The 24,086-nt window shown below is 33.2% G+C and overlaps 1 protein-coding gene across 2 annotated transcripts; it reads left to right on the plus strand.

Moving 5' to 3' along the window:
- The first annotated feature begins 485 nt into the window (after positions 1-485).
- Positions 486-20,065, plus strand: LOC143593115 (protein trichome birefringence-like 39). 2 transcript variants are annotated; one of them, XM_077072843.1, is made up of 5 exons: positions 486-768; positions 1,001-1,175; positions 19,224-19,399; positions 19,516-19,674; positions 19,751-20,065. In XM_077072843.1, the coding sequence occupies exons 1-5, from the start codon at positions 506-508 to the stop codon at positions 19,761-19,763; spliced, it is 786 nt and encodes a 261-aa protein (XP_076928958.1). In that variant the 5' UTR covers positions 486-505; the 3' UTR covers positions 19,764-20,065. The 2 variants fall into 2 exon arrangements, with proteins under 2 accessions (XP_076928958.1, XP_076928957.1); XM_077072842.1 differs by lacking the exon at positions 19,751-20,065 and having other exon boundaries at positions 19,516-19,744.
- Positions 20,066-24,086: the final 4,021 nt, after the last annotated feature.

Below are 24,086 nucleotides of genomic sequence, written 5' to 3' on the forward strand. Positions count from 1 at the left end.
TATAATATATTATTCATATAATTTATACATTAATTTATATCGTGTAATACAAAAGTTTCTAAAGCTAATTATTATATATATGAAACTCAAAAATGAAAATGATATATTTGAGAGGTTATAACAACCCGTTGTATTCGAAATCATTTCAGATTATTACTCAATGTGTTTGACTTATTTATTTAAAAATACTAATTACAAAATAAAATTTTGTAGCTAGTTATTATATAAATGAAACTCAAAAATGAAAATGATATATTTGAGAGGTTATAACAACCCGTTGGAATCGAAATCATTTCAGATTATTACTCAATATATTTGACTTATTTATTTAAAAATACTAATTACAAAATAAAATTTTGTATTTTAGTTATGATGATATTTTACAAATAAAAATGATAGGTTTGATCTCTTTCCTCTTCTCTTTTTCCCCTTGTTGTCCCATTATATATACATAACCCCTCCCCCCCCTAGTACAACACCACCAATTTGGATCAGAAACCAAGAAATGGGAAATCTGGCTACCTCATTATTATACTTGTCATTGTTTTTGTTTTTTAATCAAATAAATGCCACATCTTTCCTAAATTCTTCAAAGGCTACCTTCGGCAATGTTTTCAGAGGCAAATGGGTTTATGATCCATCCTACCCTCTTTACAGCCCTTCCACTTGTCCTTTCATGGATCCTGAATTCGATTGCGTCAAGTACGGGCGACCGGATAGATCGTATCTCAAGTACAGGTGGCAGCCTTTCGGCTGCAATCTTCCCAGGTTCGGCCTTTTTTTTTTCCTTTTTACACTATTGTAAACAGGACAATCTTAAAACATGTAGACTGTCCTGATTACTATAATCAGTTTAAGGATAATTTTAAAACATGTACATTGTCATGCTTACGATGTAAAATATTTACCATGTAAAATGTTGATTTGATAATCGTAAAATATTTACAATGTAAAATGTTGATTTGATAATTTTGAAGTGTAAGTGAATTGGTGGTTATAGGTTTAATGGGGTAGAGTTGCTGAATAAATGGAGGGGAAAGAGGATAATGTTTGTGGGTGACTCACTGAGTTACAATATGTGGATTTCACTGAGTTGCATGATTCATTCATGGGTGCCTAATGCTAAGTATACACTTGTTAAGACAGGAAGTGTTCTTACTGATCTTATGTTTCAGGTTAGTTTTTATTTTTCTTTTTCTTTTTCTATTTGTTTTTATTTTTATATTTAATTTAGTATTTTACCTTATGGCCAATTATATCAACCTAGCTACTTCCATGTTTCTCTTTCTTATCGTTACGGTTTTCCTTTTACTTTAAATAAATAGTGGGATTATCTCACATTTTGATGTGGACATTTGATTGGTACAAGTTTGATTTAAAATGTACGTTGAAAAACATGTCAAAATTATATTCAAAAATCACGTAAAATTTACGTACATTGTTGTATCATAAGATTTCAAAATCTAATTAGTTAGATATAATAATTAACAACAATATGAAGTTTAATAAGTAAATATAATATTGAATTCACCGTTCTAAAAATTGTTTTGTCAAATAATACATATATATTAATGTTAAATTCCGAGATCTTAACGTTTTCGTTATGACTTATACAATATTTTTTTTATTTAAAACTAAAGGAAATAAAATACGAACATGATTAAAAGAAACAAAAACATAGCATCCAAATCTACAGGGACTAAAAAAGTCAAAATAAACTTCTATAAAACGCAAGCATTATAAAATGAAACAAAAAGTATTCTAGCTAAAACTGTATGGAGTATATAAGGAGTAAATATGTCAACATTAAACTCCCACGGTAACAAATAGGTTTGCTATTATATATTAATATAATGTCTCTAATTATAATAATATCAAAGTAAAAATATTAAAAATAAAATTTGAATAATAATTGTTTAATATATTTTAGGTTTGATTATAACATAAGATAGCAAATGTGTGTTTAAATATATATATAATTTATAAGTTGGTTGTGGCTCAATGGTAGAGCACTCACTTTATAAGTGAGAGGTAGGGGATCAAACCTCACTACCACCAACTTATATGGGAGATATGAGGGATGACCCTGGTTTGTCAGGGTTCGAGTCCTGATCTCACCCGGTTTTACCGGCTCCTCGGTGTCGTGCCGTTTGGCGAGCATGGGGTCGGGTTTTATCCGGTGAATCCCTCAACAGGTGGACCGCTAGGGGCTCCGTCCGTCCGGACTAGTGGCCGGCTCGGGCTACCTTTAGCCAATGGGGGCCGCGTACGGGGTACCCGGCGTTACTTAGTTGGCCGTTCAAATATATATATATATATATATATATATATATATATATATATATATATAATTTATTTGAATAATGATAGCAGGAAATTGGTGCGTGACTTTAATGTTTTTTTTTTTTTGAATGTTTAAGCTTGCCTCCTACTATTTACAATAAACCGCCATTGCCAGGGATCGAACCCTGGACCTCTAACCCAAAGGCCTAAGCCTTTACCATCCCACCAAAGTGGAGATGGCGCGTGACTTTAATGTGCCTTTGCCTACGTAATTGCAAAAGCCAAAAGCGAATGTCTCTTTCCGCATTCATGATCTCCTGCAACGCTACTTGTAATTTGTGCATCAGTTGTAGTACTTCATAATTACTCACTTATATTCCATATCCAAAAATCCAACATTATACTAAAACATATTACATTTTTCTTCTATTTTTAATTAAATAATATTTTCTTTTTATTTTTATCATTACTATTTCTCTTTCATTCACTCACAACCACTTTTAAAATATACTCGGTATTAAAAAATTATATAGAGTGAACAATTACTTTTTAAATATACAGAAAAATCATCACGTTTTTTAAAATATAAAACTTTTCACTCAAAACACCTTAAATCACTCTCTAAATTATAAAAACACACCTCACATAAATAGGGGATCGGATGAGAACGCTCATAGACCAACAAAAATGAGAAATGTTAAAGTCATATTTAATTGACATGTGTTAAGTAGATATCAAAGAAAATATAGTATAAAAGTAATAATGCATATTTTCACTCTTCACAAACAAGTCACACATTAATTTCTCATTATTTTAAAACGATTATAACTTTTTCATATGATATTTTTTTTTAAAATCACCATAGTAACAAACGTATTTTTACCTTTACTGTGAGTATAATTTTTATATAAAAAAATAAACAAAAATTACATCATTGTGTTTTTTCCTTATCATTTTGTCTTTTATCATTATTATGTCTTTCTGTTTATCATCGTGTTTTTTTCGTCATTGTGTCTTTCAACTCATTATTGTGTTTTTTTAATACTAATAACACCATTGTGTAATAACAATATGTAAATATAATGATAAAATAACAACAAATTATCTAATACCTAACACATAATGATAACTACATATTACACAATAACCTAAAACGTATAACACAATGATGATACATATATCATAATGACCTGAAAGGTAAGATACAATGGTTAATACATATAACATAATTATCTGAAACTTAAAACATGATGGAAATCACATGTTACACGATGACTTGAACGTAATACACAATGAGCATATTACTATTTTTCTCAAATTAAGTTAATGGCACATGTTAATACCGAACAAAAGACAATAAACGTATTGCACAATGACTACGACACAATGATAAGGGGAAAGACAAATGATGAGCACAAAGACACAATGACGAATAAAAAAACACAATGATATAATCTTTGTTTTAATTCTTATTTTTAATATGAGCACTAATTGAAAAACACACTGACTAAAATCTAAACACAATACATAGAAAACTCAATTAAAAAAACGATGAACAAACAATAGCACAAAATAAAAAAGATCCACTAAATTTTTCTATTTTTATGTAACAACATGATATTCGTATTAAAGATAAAAACGCTTGTTATTTGGTGAATTTAACTTTTTCTAAAAAAATATGAAAAAGTTATAGACGTATTAAAATGATGGATTGACACGTGTCTTGCATGTAGAGAGAGAAAGTCATTAGGCTATGTGTAGTAGATGGACTATTAAATGGGGCGACTTGTGACATATGGTGTCAAGTCAGCAAATTAGAGGTTTTTGTTTTAGGGTGTAATGGTGTTGTAGCCCCATATATATATATAATATATATATATATATATATATATACACATAAGGGTTAAAATAAAAATAAAGAGTTTCATAGGAATAGTAAGAGTCAATAGATTTTTGACATGTGGCATTACAAATTATGATGAAATAACAATTCTATGAAATTATGTCGGCTACAATGGTGAAAGAGTAATTTCTAGGAAACTATTTCGGTTTTTGGTAATTTTAAATCTCAACCATTGATTAACATGATCCAATGGCTATGATTTATTTCTAGTCTTCCTAGAAAACTACTTTTTTATAGGATAACCCTCCCATGTGTGTGTGTGTGTCGTATAGGGGTGGGTTAACGTACAATAATGGGGTATCGTACATTACGTATGCGACCTTCCAGAGCGTTAGATTAAAAAACACGCGGTGGCAGTTTCGTAAATAACCCAACAGATTTTGCGATCAAATTCATCGATTACAAATCGATTCTGATCCAAATTCGGAACTCGTCGCTCTGTCTCATCCAATTTCTAAACTATAATCACAGGTTAAAGTATGAAATTTCAAAAGTCAAAAAACCAAAATTGAAATAAATGTCGTTTAATATCAATGATTTTCAAATTGATTAACAAATGATGATTTAATCAATGGAATTGATGTGTAAGAGGCTTTAGAATCATGACTCGATTATGAAATAGCATAATAATACATTCAGTTGAGCTCTGATTAAAGGTTCATATTTAACGTTCTGCACAAACTTTAAACGTTTTGAACAAAAAGTCCAAAAAAAAAGTTTAGAAGTTCATAACTTCTAATGTGTGTTCGTTTCACAGAATTCGTGGGAATTCAAAGGAATTTGAATTAAAATCCCATGGCATGGCCTGGCGTGTTCGTTTCATTGGAATTGAAATCTTAATTTCATTTTGGTGTGTTTGGTTCAAAGAATTGGAATTAGAATTCAATTCCTTCAAATTCCTTTAAATAGAGGGATTTCAAATCCTTCCAAAATGTGTAGGAATTCAAGTAAATTCATTGGAATCTTATCTCGAGTTTTTTTTTGTTTTTTAACGAGTGTAACGAATAAAACATTTTAGCTTTTTTAGATTTTTTGTTTTTAATTTATATTTTGAGTTATGAATTTTTTATTATTATTTTTGAATATTTTTTTGAGGAGTTTTTGATTTTAATAGAAAAAACATAAAAAAGGAAAAAAAATAATAAAAAAAATCATAACGCAAAATATATATATAAAACAAAAATCTAAAAAAACTAAAATGTTTTCGCCGTTATAAAAAAAAACCTCTTTGATTCCTGTTAATTTGTCAAACGAACACATTAAGAATGTATTTGGATTTCAATTCCCCTCAATTCCAATTCATATTAAAATATTCAGATTCCAAATCCAAATCCTTCAAATTTCAATCCTATGCAAATTCCAATTCCAGTTGCTTTTCATTCTATGAAACGGATGCACCCTTAAAGTTTTTGAACTGAAGTTCTTAGTATTGAATACCTAGAAAACACAAATCTTATACGTTCAACACGATTAAACGAACAGAGTCATCAATCAAAACTAGAAAATGCCACTAAATTAATACGTTCAAAAATTAGAAGTTCTAGATGTTCAAAAAGTTTAGAAGTTCTGAACTTTTAAACTTTTGTACTAAATAAGCCTCTGAATGTTTAAACGATAAATGGCTTAGATATGTTAAAATTAGGTTTTAGATGAATTACCCTAAAACAAAATTGAACCTTCATTATTGTTCGTTATGTTCAATTGCTCGATTAGTCCAATTCTGAATCTTCAATTAGTCCGATTCCATGAACTAGAACAAGGATGGAGAGCACCGTTCCATTTTCAATTTAAATTTGATTATGTTTCTAATCTTGGTCTGCAATTTATGAGTCAATGTATAATCGTGGTTGATGAGCGAAGGATTTAATTAGGGACGAAATCGGACATGAACAAATTTACAATCTTGCCACCACGTGTTTCCACAAATCGACGTTTGAGACACTTGCGTACCTATTGTACGATTAGGAATTATTATATTGGATCCTTTATATATATATATTATATGTGTGTGGTGGAATTATAATAAGAAGTGAATTGTGTCTAAGAAGTGTAAGAAGTGATTTGTTGCGTTAGATATGTTGATCTGACGGTGGATATGGAAAATGTGTTTATTGTGTGTTGTGTTTTATTAAATATAATGGTGAAAACACAATTATTAGGAAAAATATATTTCTTATTATAACCTTGCTCTCTCTCTCTCTTTATATATATATATATACTAGTTAATGCCCGCGCGATGCGGCGGTGGTGGTAATGTGTACCGTGGTACTCGATTTCCCTTAGTTTATTAATCGTCTCATTGTAAATTGTATAGTACGTTGGTTACCTTTCTTATACGTATCATTGTTGTGATCTAGTTATAATATGAGCCTTACAGTTCTTAATTAGAAAATAACGAACATATCGCGCTTGATATATTATATTGTACATCTAAATCGTTTTCATTTAAACCACATAACTTTCACCCACATTTCTTAACGCATAAATTTAAATATTAAAAACACACATATATTATGTGTTCTTGGATGGAAACGACGAACAAAAGAGAAAGTTTAGATTATGAATAGAGGTTTTTGATGGTTTTAAATTATTATTTATTTTACTTAATTCTATAGTTTTGAAAGTTTGGTTTACTAATGGTGTTTTGGACAAAATATTAAAAGAACTGACCCAGAAACGATGTTGAAAGACATCGAAGAAACTTTCAACACGCTCAGAAAGATAAACATGAAGCTCAACCCGAGCAAGTGTTCCTTTTGGATGGAAGAAGGGAAGTTCTTAGGAGTCATTGTTACTAAAGATGGCTTCAGAGCGAACCCTGAAAAGGTCGAAGCCATTATCAAAATGGAATCACCTACTACCATCAAGCAAGCTCAGACACTGAATGGACGCCTAGTCGCACTTAACCGCTTTTTGGCAAACCATGCGGATAGGTCGTTCCCATTCGTGTCAACATTGAGAAACTGTTTAAAAAAAACGCACTTCTGCTGGACACCAGAAGCGGAAGCAGCTTTTCAGGAAATTCGGTCACGCTTGATCGAACTCCCAACGCTCACAGCACCAGAAGTGGGGGAGGAATTAATCCTATACCTTTCCGCCACAGATAGAGCAACCGGGGCCGTCCTGCTAGTAGAGCGAAAAGGCATCCAGATGCCAATCTACTATGTTAGCCGTGTCCTAACAGACGTAGAAACCCGGTACTCTACCCTGGAAAAATTAGTCTTAGCACTTGTACAGGCTTCACGCAGGCTAAGACGATATTTCCAAGGTCACCCAATCACCATTCTCACCAACTTCAAACTCGCAAACGTTCTAGGCAAACCCGAATTGTCAGGACGCCTAGCCAAATGGGCAATAGAATTGGGAGAATACGCGATAAAGTACAAGCCGAGGCCAGCCATAAAAGGCTAGGTCTTGGCCGACTTTATTGCAGAAGTCCCCGCTTCGCGGAAGAAAGAGTGCCAGGAGGAGGCTCAACCATCTCCAGCACAGGACATCGATGATGTCTGGCGACTCTACACTGATGGAGCAGCCAGCAACGAAGGCTCAGGCGCAGGGTTAAAACTAACCAATCCAGTAGGCCAAGAATACACTTACGCTATTCGACTGGATTTTCCAAGTACAAATAACGAAGCGGAGTATGAAGCATTCTTGGCCGGGCTGAGAATTGCGCGTAAGATGGGAGTAAAAAACTTGGAAGCCCACGTGGATTCCATGTTAGTAGCCAACCAAATAAACGGGACGTACACGGCCGTGAACGACACAATGGCCCTGTACCTCGCACAAGCAAAAACCCTTATGCGCGACTTTAACGATTGTAAGGTCATACACGTCAAGCGTAGCGAAAACAAATCTGCGGATGCGTTAAGCAAGCTTGCATCATTAGCCTTCACCCACTTGGGAAAGGACATCCGCATTGAACTCCTTGGAGCACCATCAGTCCCGCACAAGGAAATCTGTGTCATCCAAACCGGCACAGAAACGTGGATGACACCAATAATAAATTACCTTGCGGCGGGTATACTACCAGAGTCAAAAACACAGGCAAGAAAAATACGCTGTAAAGCGCTGAACTATCAACTCATCCATGACATCCTTTACAGACGTAATTTTCTTGGCCCACTCCTAAGATGCGTGGACAACCAAGATGCTGGCTACCTCCTAAGGGAAGTGCACGAGGGCATCTGTGGAGTACACGCAGGTCCACGCGCTGTTGTAGCTAAGCTAAACAACGCGGGATACTTTTGGCCGGGGATGCATACGGATGCGCTGGCATACATCAGAAAGTGTAGGTCTTGCCAACTCTACGCACCCAACACGCATCGCCCGAAGAATGAACTTGTTCCAGTCACCTCTTCATGGCCATTTCAGAAGTGGGCCATCGATGTGACAGGCCCATTTCCCGCAGCAGCAGGGAACGTTCAGTTTCTAGTGGTCGCCATCGACTACTTCACCAAGTGGATAGAAGCAAAACCCTTAGCCCAAACAACCGCAAAACATATCAAAAAATTTATTTGGGAATTTATTATTTGTCGTTTTGGACTTCCCCAGAATTTGGTGAGCGATAACGGCACCAACTTTGCTGACAAGAAGCTACAAAAGTGGCTGGAAGAACTTCAAATCACCCACACCTTTACCTCAGTGGCGCACCCGCAGGGTAATGGTGAGGTGGAAAGAGCAAATAAGAGCATCGTCGACGGCATAAAGAAAAGACTCTTGGAACACAGATCCGGCTGGGTGGACGAAGTGAGCCAGTCCGTACGCTTCTGGAGGATCTTTTGTACTATACCTGCCAAGGTATGGACAAAATAGACAAAATCTGACCAAAGCAGCGACAGCTCACTGACAACAGTACGACGAGGAGCACGCTCTAGTACTTAATGTCACTATCAGCCGCTGCCTACTCACCAACCCTTGTCGTGGCACGTACATAGCCTGCAGTTGGTGGAAAAGGAATAGTACACGGCTGGCCATGTCACTATCAGCCGCTGCCTACCCACCAACTACCAGCATGGCACGTGCGTAGCCCACAGTTGGTAGAAAAGGAATATTATACAGCTGGCTGTACCTGCTTGGAAACCTACCTTCGGCTATAAATACTCCAACACCTTGGAACGGTATGATCATCTTATATCTTATATCATATCTTATACCATCATATATCTGCTCTAGCTATTTCTCTTAATATACACATATTCAGAGCAATCTAGTCTGATTCTCACGCCGGAGGGTGGTCACAAGGAGGTACCCCCCCCCCCCTTCTCAGTGACGAGCTCACGGTGTCTGTTTTGCAGGTCATCAGAAGAATAACCATCTTTGCCGGACCTAACCCTCGTGGGAAACATCTACTTAACCCCCAGATTATCCGTAATCTGACGGAGTCACTTAGTGTTTCTTCAGATTATGAATAGAGGTTTTTGATGTTTTTAAATTATTATTTATTTTACTTAATTCTATAGTTTTGAAAGTTTGGTTTACTAATGGTGTTTTGGACAAAATATCCATTTGAATGTTAAACAATGATGATGGTAATTGTAAGTATATTGTGCCGGTTATATAAATAAATTGTGTTCGATTGATTTGAGCTTCAGATGAATTATAATCACTAACTTGGCATATAAAAATACTTACATTATAGTTGAACTTAATATCTTTCAATATTATTGCCATTAGTTTAAAGTAATCACATTTTCGAAATATACAAACGGTTATCTAATTTAATCAATACCAACAAAACTTAGTCTAATTTCATATAACCACGAAAGTTTAATCAAAGCCATACAGGATGGTACTCAAACTTCCATATATCGTATATAATATATATTATGTAGCACTTAGTATATTATCAATTTAACTTATTTGGATGAGAAGGATTATTACTTTTCTTTTTCATCTTAGTTTAACTTGTGTGGGTCGGAAGATGGTTTCTAAAAACCAGTTATTTAAATGTACCATTTTACCTTTGGCCAGCTGTTACCACAAAAGCCTATTTACCTGTGATATACCATCATTTTATCTTAAAATAAGGTTATAATAATTTAATTTAATTTTTTTATCTTTTTAAAACTTATTTTTTTCCCATAGAAATTTAATGTACCATTTTACCTTTGGCCAGCTGTTACCACAAAGGCCTGCCTGGATAAATTCGGAGAGCATGCGGTTCATTGCAAGGAGATGCCTGGGTTCAAATACCGACATGATTGGGTGCGGGACGTTCTTTGGGACATCTTAAGGCGAGCTGGGATATCAGCTAAAAAGGAAGCCCCCGTAAACTTCCTTACAGACCCCACGGAAGGGAGATCCACTCTACGACCGGCAGATTTGCTCGTCTTTGGTTGGGCTGGGGGAAAACACGCTTGTGTTGACCTCACAGGGGTATCTCCCTTAGCTGGTTTGAGGGATAATGGGTTTGTAGCTGGGCAAGCAATAAAAAGGGCTGAAACGAAGAAGGTGGAGAAACATGCTAAAGCCTGCGAAGAGAACCAACATGTTTTTGTCCCTCTGGCTTTTGATACATTTGGCTCCTTGGCACCGGAAGCTATCCGTTTTCTAACCAGGGTCCAAAAGGTTGTGCATAGTAATGTGTCGACTCCAAAGGGGCAGGGGTATGTCTTTAGCAGGTTAGGGTTTGCAATTCAGAAAGGGGTGGCGGCGCAGCTTGTTGCCCGCCTACCTGCTATATTGATGTAATATCTATGTTTCATCAGTAGAAATAAAATATATAGAAATTTACAAGTTTGTTCAATTAATAGCAAAGATAAGAAAAGAAATATCAAGTATGACGTCGTCTTCTTAATATTTGTTATACTTATAGTATAATAATTTTAGTCTACTTAATATTTTATAGTATAATAATTTTAATGTTAAGCATGTTATATATTATAATAGTTTAAAATGAAATCATATATTTCAAAGGATAAAACTGAAAAAAAAAGAATTAAATAAAAAGAAGCAATCTGGTTATGTAGCTGCAGTCAAAAAGTTTCTAACAAAAAAGAGTTTTAATATTATAAATGTTTTACGTTTCTAAATAATATATAAATCAAAGCCACATTAAAAAGTAGAAAACTACTCATTTTTGGGAAAATCACCCAAACATCCAAACACTTTCATTTACAAGTCCAAAATCCAAGTTTCTACCCCTCTCCTAGAATATACAACCCCATTACGCTGCAAAATTATGAGTTTAAAATTGAAACATCAAGATATTGACGATGCCTCAGCCATCGCGGGTTTGAAACTGAAACACCTTCTAAAACCCTTACCGAAGGGATCGACACTGTTTCGTACGAAACACGTGATCATCAAGTAGATCAGGTAAGGTCTGAAGTTCGGGTCACCCGGTTCACCATTATGCTCGCTCTTACGCCAGTTCTTATCGGCCCTTATTGGTGTCATTGCTGTTGAGAGAGGGAACATGTGTGTTTTGACAGTATGTTAAAGTTTGAATGAGTTTGGTGTGAAGTGTGGATATGGAGAGTTTGTTTATGTAGGTGGCTAGAGGGTGTTCTCATTGGTGTGGTGAATGACGCGGATCCAGAATCTTGGCCGTTGATTTGAGTAGTTGTATTGGACGGTGGTGACTGTGTGAGGGAACTGAAAAGTTAAAAGTGTTACTTTTATGCTGTGAGGGTTGTAACATAAGCTGATATTGTTGTAAAACTCTTATTTTTATGAGTTTTTTTGTGAAAAGACTATCTTGCCCATCCTATATGCATTTTAATATAGTATATATATCACACACATATTTATATAATAATATTAAATCAAAACCCACCGGGAGATAAACTCTCGTCGCCTCGCCCCTTGTCGCCCCTTTTATCGCCCCCCGATGCGGTGTTCCAACCCCTTCACGCCCTTCGTCGCCCCTAATCCTCGCTCACTACGCATAGCCTTATAACTGAGTTATTACTTTCATGTTTTTCTCAGCCAACTATTTTCTTAAATTAACATTCAACATTCAAATATAAAATTAATAGTTTATATTTCTTTTTACATTTCTCATTTGTGTTGTAATTTATAATTGAACCTTATCCCATATTACTACCTTTTTGGAAATATTTCAACCAGTATATTAATTTATTCACAAAGTTTCGGATTTAATACTATATATAAATATATAATTCATCTATCTTAAATATATTTTCTCTTAAACCATCAGATTGCTTTATTTGCAAATGGTGATTTCTTATGTATTTGACCCGAATTCACGGGTATAGGTGTCATCAAACCCAGATAGTCATTAAACGGGTTATAGCATATTATTATATTAAAAATTAATCTTACCATATATTTAATATGAAAATCCTATAAAATAGGGATATACTAAAAATTAATATCCTATTTTTTTTTAAATACTATTTATAATTATGAAACAATTTTATAGTAAAAAAAAATAAGCGGATCATGGGTCTCATCAAACCCAGATAGCTTTTAAACGGGTTATAACATCTCATTTATTTGTGAAACTCTTTTATTATCAAACCCTATGTATATTATTAATTTCTTTACGATAAATAAAATTAAAATTATATAAATATTAGAAATGTAAAATGTAAAACAAACCCCGTTATCAAACCATAATTTAATTTGTCAATGTGAATTTAGCTAGATGATTCGTTTTTCTTTTAAGTTTAATTTAAATGAATAGTTTCACAAAATACCATCTAAATTATAAGAAATGAACATAAACGAATAAATATAAAAATTAAGTAGATAATTCATTCAACATTTTTTAAAAAAATGAACATAAGTCAACATAAATTAATAAAAAACAAGTTCAACTATATTATTAACTTCTTACAATAAATAAACTAAAATTCAAAAAACTGCATTCACAATATTAGAAACAAAAAATTTAAACAATCTTGTAATACGGTGGATAAAAACTAGTAATATATATAAACGAAACCATAAAAATCCTATCACGACGTGGTCGGTCATTTTTGTAGAGTCACCAGATTTGTTTGAGTTTTAAATGGAGGCTTCTCATGCATTTGACCCGAATTTACGGGTATGGGTCTCATCAAACCCAGATATTTCTTAAACGGGTTATAACATCTCATTAAATTAAAAACTAATCTCACCAAATATTTGTTATAAAAATCATATAAAGTAGGGATATACTAAAAAATAATATATGTTTTATATAAAAAAGATATATATTATTTATAATTAAAAAACCAATTTTATAGTAAAAAAGTAAACAGGTTTTGGGTCTCATCAAACCCACATAGCTTTTAAACCAAGTTATAACATCTTATTTATTTGTGAAATAATTTATCAGAAAACCTTAAGTATATTATTAACTTTCATACAATAAAAAAAATTCAAAAAATAAATAAATATTATAAACAAATATTATGAACAGCCTCCGTAATACGAGGGATAAAAAGTAGCATATATATATATATAAACACATATTTTTATGTATGTATATCTTAATTTATATTTTTAATTTAAAATATACGTGCTTGCATAATTGTTTAATTTTGGATTGAAAATTTAACACTCTTAACATCTAGAATTTTTGATAATTTGTATTAATTTATGATGTAATAATAAATATAAATTAATGGGCACACTTTATTTAATTAATTTGTATTACTTTATGTTGAAATAATACATAGAAATTAACGGGTAAACTTTATTTTCCAACGCATACAGCCTCTTTATTGTTGAAGTTTATTTTGCCAGCTGGTTAAACTTTTAACCCTCGCGTCCTTTTGGAGCCACAAAACTTCTAAAGTTTTTGCTAATATAAAGCAAGAAAAAAACATTCAATTTTAATTTTTCTATTTTTATTAACTGAAATCAAATATTTATACTTCCTCCGTCCCATTTTAAATGTTATAAGACTCAAAACACACAAATTAAGAAATGTTTGATCATTTTATTATATGAGTTGTAAAATGACAATAATGTCCTTTAAATTATTATGGCTAAAAACATTTTTCTTTCTTGGCTAAAAAATCCACTATATGTAATAATAAGGACACAATTGAAAATTGAATTATATGTATAAAATTGATATTTAAATTAGGAGAATAAAAAGTTAAAAAATAAATATTTAAAATGGAACAGAGATAGTAAAATTTATAGTATATTTTATTTGACTAATACTTTTTGAGGTATTTAGAGTTGTCTTCCAATAAAGGTACCACTAATTAAGTGTGTGGTATTAATTTATTCAAGTTAAAAGTACATCATGGCGGTTGTTCATCATTTGCTCCTTGATTTGCTGCTTAAGTTTCCAATCATCTTTATGTTTTCTTTTCCTTTTAAATATTATTTTTAGATAATTAAATAAGTATTATTTTATTCAAGTTAAAAGCACATCATGGCGGTTGTTCATCATTTGCTCCTTGATTTGCTGCTTAAGTTTTCACTTTGTCGTCTCTGTTCGCCCTTTTAATCGTCACATTAGGCTGAGGGGTGTGGAGCGCTAGAAAGGGCGCAAGAGGCCAGACCCTCGCGCCCCGGGGCGCGAGCACCACACCACCGAGGCGCGAGAGGGGCGCGAGAGGGGCGCGAGAGCGGAAAACGAGGCAGGCGCCAGGCCAGTAGCGGCTGGGAATGGGCGTAAAGGTGTCTTGGGTTCCGTAAATAGAGCCGTTGGGCTCTTTGTTTATTAAAAAAAAAAATTTCTAATCTCATTAACCTCAAAGTTACCTATCAATCTCACACCTCTCACTACAATCTTCGCCTGGCACGATCTCAATCGTGTGAGCTGCGATGTCGGTGCCGATATCGTCGTCTGTATCGACGACGAATTTGAACGAATTGGCGGTTTCTTCGACGGACACGTCGGCGTCGGAGTAGAACGGGAGTTCGAGGACTTTGGCGAAGATGTGTGGGAGCCGCCGGAGCTTCTTTTGACGGCCGGCAGCGGCGGTGGTGGTGTCGTAGCGGAGTGTGAGGTTGCGGGTTGGTGGAGTTGGGTGGACTTTCATGGTTGGATGGAAGTGAAACGAAACCCTAGGTTAGGGTTTGGTAATTGGGGGTGGATGGATGGATAGATTCAGTGAGGTGGTGTTGACAGTAGACAGAAGAAAATATTATGTGTGTTAAAAGATAAAGGCTATGGTATAAAAACAAACGGTACCAAAGTTTATTTTTTTTAATACATTTATAAGAAAATAAAAAAAAAAAACCGCTCGCGCCCCCTCTCGCGCCCCTCCACACCATGGCCCGGGGCGCTATCACCACTACCAACACCCATCTTATCAAGTTTCTCTCTCTGCCACACGTCACAATATTATTGGCTGGCGCCCCCACTCACGCCCCCTCTCGCGCCCCCCACACCCCTCAGCCTTACGTTTGGCCTAAATATCATTTCTAAATAATTAAATAATAGACTATAAATGACTTTATAGTTCAACTATTAGTAATTTAGGAAATAATTTGTGTTAGTGTTGCTAAATAGAAAATATTTTTTTCACTAACACTCTCTACTGTACAATTAAATTAATACATTATACTTTTAACGAGCAAAAACCAGAACTCTCACTTTTCGAAATTACTTGGGTTAGTATGAAAGAGCAAATTAGAAATAAATAATCCTACATTTTATATACTGGTCGATAATAATCTTACATTTGAAAATCATTATCAACGCTCCAACCTTTCAACTATCACCGTCTCAATAGACCTCCGATAAAACAAATACTTGACGTTGTTAAGTTTTTTCCCCGAGTTTAAATCAATGTTTTAGACTTTCGATCAGAAAAAAGATACGAGCGCACCGAGGTAAAACTCATCTCGAAACAACGATTCAAATGACTTGATTTTTGTTAATTGGGAATTCAAACACCTGAATTGAAACACCGTCTCGTCGTTTTGATCACCGTTTCAAGATAAGTTTTACATTAGTCGACTCGCATCCTTCTTACGATCAAAAACCCTAAAACATCGATTAAAAACGTAACGGCGTTAAGTGTTTTTTAAAGGTGAAGTTATTATCTGACAGTATACAAAAGGTGAGATTATTTATTTCTAATTTATAATATAAAAAATAACTGATATTTGCTATCTTATTTTGTATTTAAGTTAATGAATACAATTTTATAAAATTGTCTTAATATGTGAAAAACTAACTAAAAACGTCTTTTACTTGGACAACAATTAGATATGTAAACGACGTTCTAAACTTATAGTTTACGTGACTCTCACTTAATCCTTTTATTTGGTGTGCAATATTCTCTCGAAGCAATTTTGCTACTATTTTATATGCAAATTTGTATAATCTTTTATTATATAAGAATTTCGTTATTTAATCAAATCTTAACATATTTAATGTGTCCAATTTATTATTTTATATAACTTTTACAAGTTCGTACGTTTTAAAATATTTTAGGAATTTAATTTACTAAATTTAGGTTATAGAACTTTCTCATGAAACATACTTAATACCTTTTTTTATGGTAAACATAATTTCAAACTTGTATTTATTTCAGTAAACTTTTTCATAATTTCACTATATAAGAAATTATAAGATATAACAATGAATCTAAATCACGTGAGTTGCATGTGGGAGTGGGATAACCTCACGAGAGGAAATGTCGAGCAATAATAGATACTAGGGTATAGGTCGGTATTATACATGGGTAGAAAAACATGTTAACAAATATAATAAATTTAAACAATAAATTAAATCAACACAAAACTTCTTCGACTTTCGGATCAAAACGTTAACCATTTACATGTCTAGACATTAAAAGTTTAAAGTTACAATAAGTTAGTGTACACCAAACCACCAAAAAACATCAACAAGAGACCTAAACATGTTTTTTTATATTAAAGCACCATCATCTTATTCCAATATTCTAACAAAAGAAACTCATTTTACTTCACCACCTGAAAATTTAAAAGAACGGTATCATCCAAATTAAATATACAATTAAATTAATAACATGTTTAATAATGAAAGCTCGTGTTACACACGGACGAAAGTTATAATAAAAGTAAAAAAATATTACATGTAATACTTAAATTGAGTTATATTATATAGTGATTTTTATTTATGACTTTTATAATAAGTTTTTGATATATTTATACACTATTAATTATAAATTATAATTTGCAAACTAAACCTTGGTGTTAGATTTATTTTAAAACAAAACATTCATACCGATATTATTATACATTTTATATGTATAAAAATGATTTTTAGAACAAAATGTTGTCACATATTAAAGAATGTCTTTCTATAACGTTGGAAGAATTAGGGACGAAGATTCCAACAATAATGTAACATTTTAATATCTTTCAATGGTCGGTAACCTGTGTATCATACGCGTGAAAATTATATATAAATATATAAAGCGACAATAATAATAATAATAATAATAATAATGAATTGATAGTGTAATATTTAAAAGAACAAATTATTTTACATTCATTAGAAGGTATTACATTGTTGTTTTCATTCAACATGGTAAAGCTTTCTACTTCCATTGTAATATGCTTTCAATAAAGTTATAAAAGAGTCAAGTTAAATAATAATTTAAAATATAAAAAACATAATTAAGGATTTAGAAACTTACATTGCAGAAGATTTGAATAGAAGAAGAGTCGTATGATTATGGAGAATGCTTATGTGTGTGGAGATTATATAGTAAGATGTGGAAACAGTTATGTTTGTTAAAATTTATATGTTTAGAAACATTCTAATTAAAAACATTATTGTACACATTATATATTTATTATAAAGCCTATATATAAATTATAAATATAATATTCCGAATTGTATGTATATAACCTTCAAAAATAAACAAACAACTATAATGTGTCTTGTATAATAAGTTTAACAGTTTCCATCTATAAGGTTTTTAATAAATCAGTTTATAATTTCATAAATATACAGTGAATATTCCGGAATCATAAAATTAAAATCTTCGAAAATAAAGCAAAAAATAAATAACATAAATAACAACATAAATAATATTTCATTGATTATCGTTTTTATCGTCAAAGCTTTTAATATAATTTGAATTTCAAATTATATAAAAATTTATTATGTATATAAAAAAAATTACAAAAGATTAAAACTTCTAATTATAACTGATTACATTTAATTTACAGTCAAAAAATTAATTAGATTTGCAGTTATTATAAAAATTGATTAAAAAAATAAAATTCCAGAATATTAAAGGCCAATATTATATATGAATTAAATAATTTTAAAACAAATTTATTAAACAAATTATACTTAAAAAAGTGAAATCAAAGTTTCAGATTTAGGATACAAAAGAATCAGAAATTGGCCGGAAAAATAATCAGAAATAGGTAATTATTTGTGCAACATATGACGGGAAATTACCTTGTTCGGATTTAGGAAACAAAAGAATCAGAAAATTGGCCGGAAAAATAATCAGAAATACGTAATTTTTTGAGCAAAATATGATATGAAATTACCTTGAATATATTGACCGAAAAACAAATCGATATTCAATCTTGTCTGATCAACCATTAATTGAACGGACAAATCCTTATTGAATCGTCTCTGATGAACAGTCAATTGAACAGACACGACGGTATTGGAGAAATCCATAAACATTGAACTGAAGGAATATAAAGTAGATTAATCAATTGTTGTTAGATATTGCAGATGTCGGATATGAGCGGCAGAAAATTAGGGTTCAATATGTTTCTGAGGTTATTTGAGAGAATAATGAGTTCAGGAATTGGGTGTGGATTATGACTCTTTGGACTGGGTTTAATGTTTTGTAATTTATGTTAAATAAAATAAAAGATGAATATTTGGAAAAAATCAATATGGAAACATGGTGAGTTGGATGCATAAATGGACAACCTAGTTGATTGTCATGTGGACAATTGTAAGGCTTTAATAGTATTGTTAGAATCATTATTTGGCATTTTTCTTCACCCTCATCACGGAGTTAAGTAGCCCCAAATTAAAATTTCATCTACATTCGATTTTACTCGCAATCGTTTTTTAAACACATCAAGTTAAATTAAGACCTACTAACAAGTCATGTACTAATTAATGTTTAATGTATCTGTTATTTATCAACAGGATTACGGATTAAAATTATCGATATACCGTACAACAACTATTGTCGATGTAGTGAACGAAAATGGGAAACGAGTACTAAAACTAGACTCCATCCGCCAAGGAAGCATGTGGAAGGGAGCGGATGTGTTAGTTTTTAACTCGTGGCATTGGTGGACTTACACAGGGCGTGACCAACCGTAAGATCAATTTACCGTATTAAGATCCATAAAAAATTTATGTGTTATAGTGTACTCTATACTCGTTTTTTATTTGTTATTTTACGTATCTTATAGTATATATAACTGGAATGCAGATGGGATTACATAGGAGAAGGAGGAAAACTTTACAAAGACATGAATAGACTTGTGGCATATTATAAAGGAATGACGACGTGGTCAAGATGGGTCAGTCGTTTTGTTGACCCGTCAAAAACCAAAGTCTTCTTCCAAGGCATTTCCCCAGTCCATTATGAGTATGTTCTTTGCTTATCTCTTTCTAGAAATATAAATTTATATAGAAGATTAATCGTTGGTTTGTAAATCACATAGGGGTAGGGACTAGAATGAGGTATCAAAATCATGCAAGGGTGAAACTCAACCATATTTTGGTTTAAGGTATCCCGCGCGAACACCAATGGCATTGGTGGTAATAAATAAAGTCTTGGCCCGAGTAAAGAAACCGGTCTACTTACTTGACATCACCACACTTTCTCAATTTCGAAAAGATGCTCACCCAATGTACTATAGTGGCAACCACATTGGTCTAGACTGTAGCCATTGGTGTCTTCCGGGTTTGCCAGATACCTGGAACATACTTCTTTATGCAGCTCTATCTAGCTAAGTTGTCGAGACAATTGATTTTAGAATAGAGATCTTTGTATATGAACAAATGATACAAAGACTTCTGTGAACTAGCGTACCATGTTTACATAATACGAACATGGAATGTTTGTTAGGGATGTATGTGATTCGTTTGTTTGTTTACTTAAGATTCGTCATATGCGGTGTGTGATTTATTTCTAATTATTAGTCATAATCTTGATGGCTACATTAGTTTCCAATTTTTATAGTGTCTGATTCGTAATTGTAAGTGTAATAAAGAGAGAACACTGATGATTCATTTGTAATATCTTTGACATTTGATTGCATTTTGTTTTACGAAAAAGAATTAAGAGAACAATGTTCTTCATAAAATAAGCAAATGGTGTTCATATATTATATTTACTCCTTCTTTAAGGTTTAGTTTATTTTCATTATGCAATATCTAGAGGTAATGGATTTAAATCTATAGACTTTGAAGAGATAGGGTATTAGACCCATCCACAAAGACATAGAAAATACCCTATAATTGCAAATATCATTCTCGGGTAAACTACATTCACCTATGGATAAGCTATAGTTTCCCGCGGACTTACTCTATTCACCCACAAGAAATCCTCGTCGACCACAGATTCATCATTGGAGCTTCATGACAAGCTCATTGTCGCTACTAACAAGCAAAATGAGTTGTCACCTACAAAGGAGGCAAACAGTACATAATGGCTAGTACCCAGGCCACTCACAATCCAAGATTCCTTAAAAAACCAGGACAACATGAAGAGTCAATCAGTGGACACCTGCGTTGTACCCCCTAGGGGACCGCCGTCCTTATCTGCCAGCTATCACGACCAATAAGAAACCATGTACGTGCTCCCCCATAAGAATAGAATGTTCTACTTATTGTGACAACTCGTTTAATCCTTCTCCACCTTTCCGGCTATAAATACCATATCGGCGGTTAGTTACGAGAAGACCCCCTATTTCCCTTCTCGTAACAAGCTCACTGTGTTTTGTTTTGTGGGCTTGATCAGAATCTACTCCTAGAGATCAGATCTAACCATAACCCCCGGTTGAGACATTAGCTTGACCCATCTAAGTTGAATTAGTGTTTCTTCATTGGTGATACCCAAATTGGCTTATACAAGCTGAATCTTTTGTTTTGATCGAAATGAGCTCCAATCAGCCTCCTCTGTTCACACCTCCATCATTAACAAGAGCAGGACCCGCCACCGGCATTCCCAACCTCTACGACGAGGAGCGCCTGATTGAAGAACAAAATCAGCATAATGATGAGAACTACGTAGCCTTTGAGTGCCCACAACATCAAGATCCATCGTTCCACTTTAGATGTGCTCACACCCACCGTAGTTGTTTGGATTTAGATGTCAATATAAGCTTATGAACACAATTACACTTAATGAAAGAGTAAACAACTGAGCTAATCCTTTGAACGGATTACCATCACATTAATTGAATCCATACTTGAATTATGAACTAATTAGTATTATCAAAGAAAATAAGCATCTGAAATTTTAAATCTATTTAGAGGTTTCATATGGAAGAAATACTTTGCATTAATTATAATCAGATGATTACAATCTATTGCTCCCCCTTAACCTTAGTTCATTATTTACTTTTTTTCTGGTACAAGAGTACACTGATCAGATGAATTTTATGATGTGTAAAGTGTTAATTAAAAAGAGACTCTCTTATTTATTTTATACATGTGCAAAACTACTGATGAGCTAAGTGTGAAACCAACATCTAACAAATCAGTTACAAACTACTAATGAACTAATATAAACAACTGTCTATAAAAAAATCCTATACTAACTACTGATCTTTGTTGGAACAACTGATGTTTGTGTCATATGTTGTTAGTCTTCAGTTGTTTGGATCTTCAATAGTTTTATTCAGTAGTTGTTATGTCTTTAGTGCTTTCATGTCAACAGTTTATTTGAGCAAATGTTTGGAGCAGTAGTTTGATAAAAACCCATAATTTAGAACAACTGATGCTTGTATAAAGTTGTTTGGTTTTTGCCCATCAGTTCTTTGCTAGGTTTAGAAATCGCCCCCTGAACTGATGATGCCAAAACCATTTATTATGATGCTCCATTATATTATTTTGATAGTATTCTCTTTGCTGATTCTTTGATAAACTTTATAAATTCAGCACCCAAACTATCATATTCTTCCATCTTGTAATGGAAGGTCTACGAACAACCTTAACACATATTCTATCAACATTGGTACATCTTGTAGATCTACCCTTTTTGATAAGCCAGTGCCAAATTCTAAAGTTACAACAGAGATATTATTGAGTTTACTCAATTTGATAACTTTTGATTTTGATTGGCTCTGATCTGCAGTTGGTGGTGTAGTTGATGTTGTTAAAGATGATGAAGAAGGCATGAATTGCATATCAAAATCAAATCCCATATTGTCAGGACCGATCTATCAACCACAACAATTAGTCTTGTAACCAATAACAACGTGTCGACAAGACGGTTACGAGGTCTGCTCCAGTGAATATCCAGTGAACATTAAAGGCGGAATCAATAATATTCAAAGTGTTGCTAGATGAATAGAAATGAAACAAATACACAAAGTAACTCAAGATATTTTCATTAATATTATGAAGGATACACTGAAAATCGATTAAGGTTTCTAGGTGGAATTTTTGTATTTTTAAGCAGCTTTCCGTACAGAAATATTCTTTTACGAGAAAGTGTCAGCCGCCAAATCACAGTATTCGCTCTGTGTCCGTTGTCATAAACGTACCCTAAAGTTTTCTTAAATAGGCACACCTGACATCTTCTAGAAACCCTAATGATTGATACATAACATATTCAAACGTATTCTAAAATATTACAAATGTAAACAGGTCTTCGAGTAAGCTTGTAAGCTTTTATCCTTTTCGAGCGGACCTTGTAACCATAAAAACAAAAAAAGGTCTTTATCTTCTTGAGCTTCCAGCCTCCGGTTTTCTATCAAACTTGATTGCAGCTGCCTTCTGCTGGAATAAGGAGATCTCCCTATGGTGTGGATGTTGAGACGAAAGATTCCTTCTGACAATGTCTTCAAGATCTTCGACACGGAGATACTCCAGTTTAGTGTCTTGTTCAACGATGCCTAAGGCCAGCCCTTCTGAATTTATCAATATGACTGATTGAGTCTTCTGTTCATAGACTATCTTTGAAATTCTTCCGTTTTTCTGGACTTCACAATTCGGCCTTATCATCTGCTACTTCATCCTGATACACTCTTTCTTCGTGGCCAGAGGATTAGAGGATTTTCTTGATCGCTTGTAGGATAGCTCAGTCACCCTAATGCTACTCCTCCTCCTCTGCCTTCTTGTTCTTTCTGCTTCAGTGCACTCCAGCTTCCTTTTCTTGTTACGTAAAGGAAATCCATTTCTAGATTGTTCTTTTAAGAACCTAGAAAGTTCATTCCTTTGTTGTTCCGCAAACCTGTGTCCCGCACAACATTGATAACTCCTTTCTTTTTCTTAGGCATCAATTTATCTAGAAATTTATCCCCAGATCTCTTCTTTCTCCTTGTATATTTGACAAGATTTATCGACCATTATTTCTCATTTGATTTGATTTCTTTTTCAAGATTTTCAACAGTATTTTCTTTGGCCCTTTTAATCATTTCTTCTTGTATCCAAATCAGTTACGAACTGCTTATTAGGCTCTTCAGTCATATGTTCAACAGTGGGAATAGTTAATCCAGGTTCAGGAGTTTGTTCAAGGATTTGGGGCTGTTGAATATTTATATTACTAAGGCTAGCGCAATGTTTTCCTTTTCAGCCTGTTGAAATTTCAACAATCCCTCGATTACCTCTTGTTCCACCACCCCTTTCTCCTTACTCAGTTTCTTCTTTAGCTTAAATTTTTCCAACAAGATCCTTTTTTCCTCCATCTCCTTATCTGTTAGGTATCTGTTTAACATATCCTTTTGAATCCATTCTCCAACAATTTTGTCATGCCTTTTAATTCCCCCCTCTACTGATTCATCAACAAAAAGGAGTTCATCACTAGATTCTATTTTCTTTTGTTTCAAG

The sequence above is a fragment of the Bidens hawaiensis genome, unplaced genomic scaffold (genome assembly GCF_021521415.1).
Source record: "Bidens hawaiensis isolate Kalapana, Puna unplaced genomic scaffold, B.hawaiensis_p1.1 tig00041696_1, whole genome shotgun sequence".
Classification (NCBI taxonomy): domain Eukaryota; kingdom Viridiplantae; phylum Streptophyta; class Magnoliopsida; order Asterales; family Asteraceae; genus Bidens; species Bidens hawaiensis.

Coding starts and splice junctions, on each gene's coding strand:
- LOC143593115 (XM_077072842.1), top strand. CDS start 506: ATGGGAAATCTGGCTACCTCATTATTATACTTGTCATTGTTTTTGTTT. Junction 769..1,000: donor TTCGGCTGCAATCTTCCCAG/GTTCGGCCTTTT, acceptor TGGTGGTTATAG/GTTTAATGGGGTAGAGTTGC. Junction 19,400..19,515: donor TACACAGGGCGTGACCAACC/GTAAGATCAATT, acceptor ACTGGAATGCAG/ATGGGATTACATAGGAGAAG.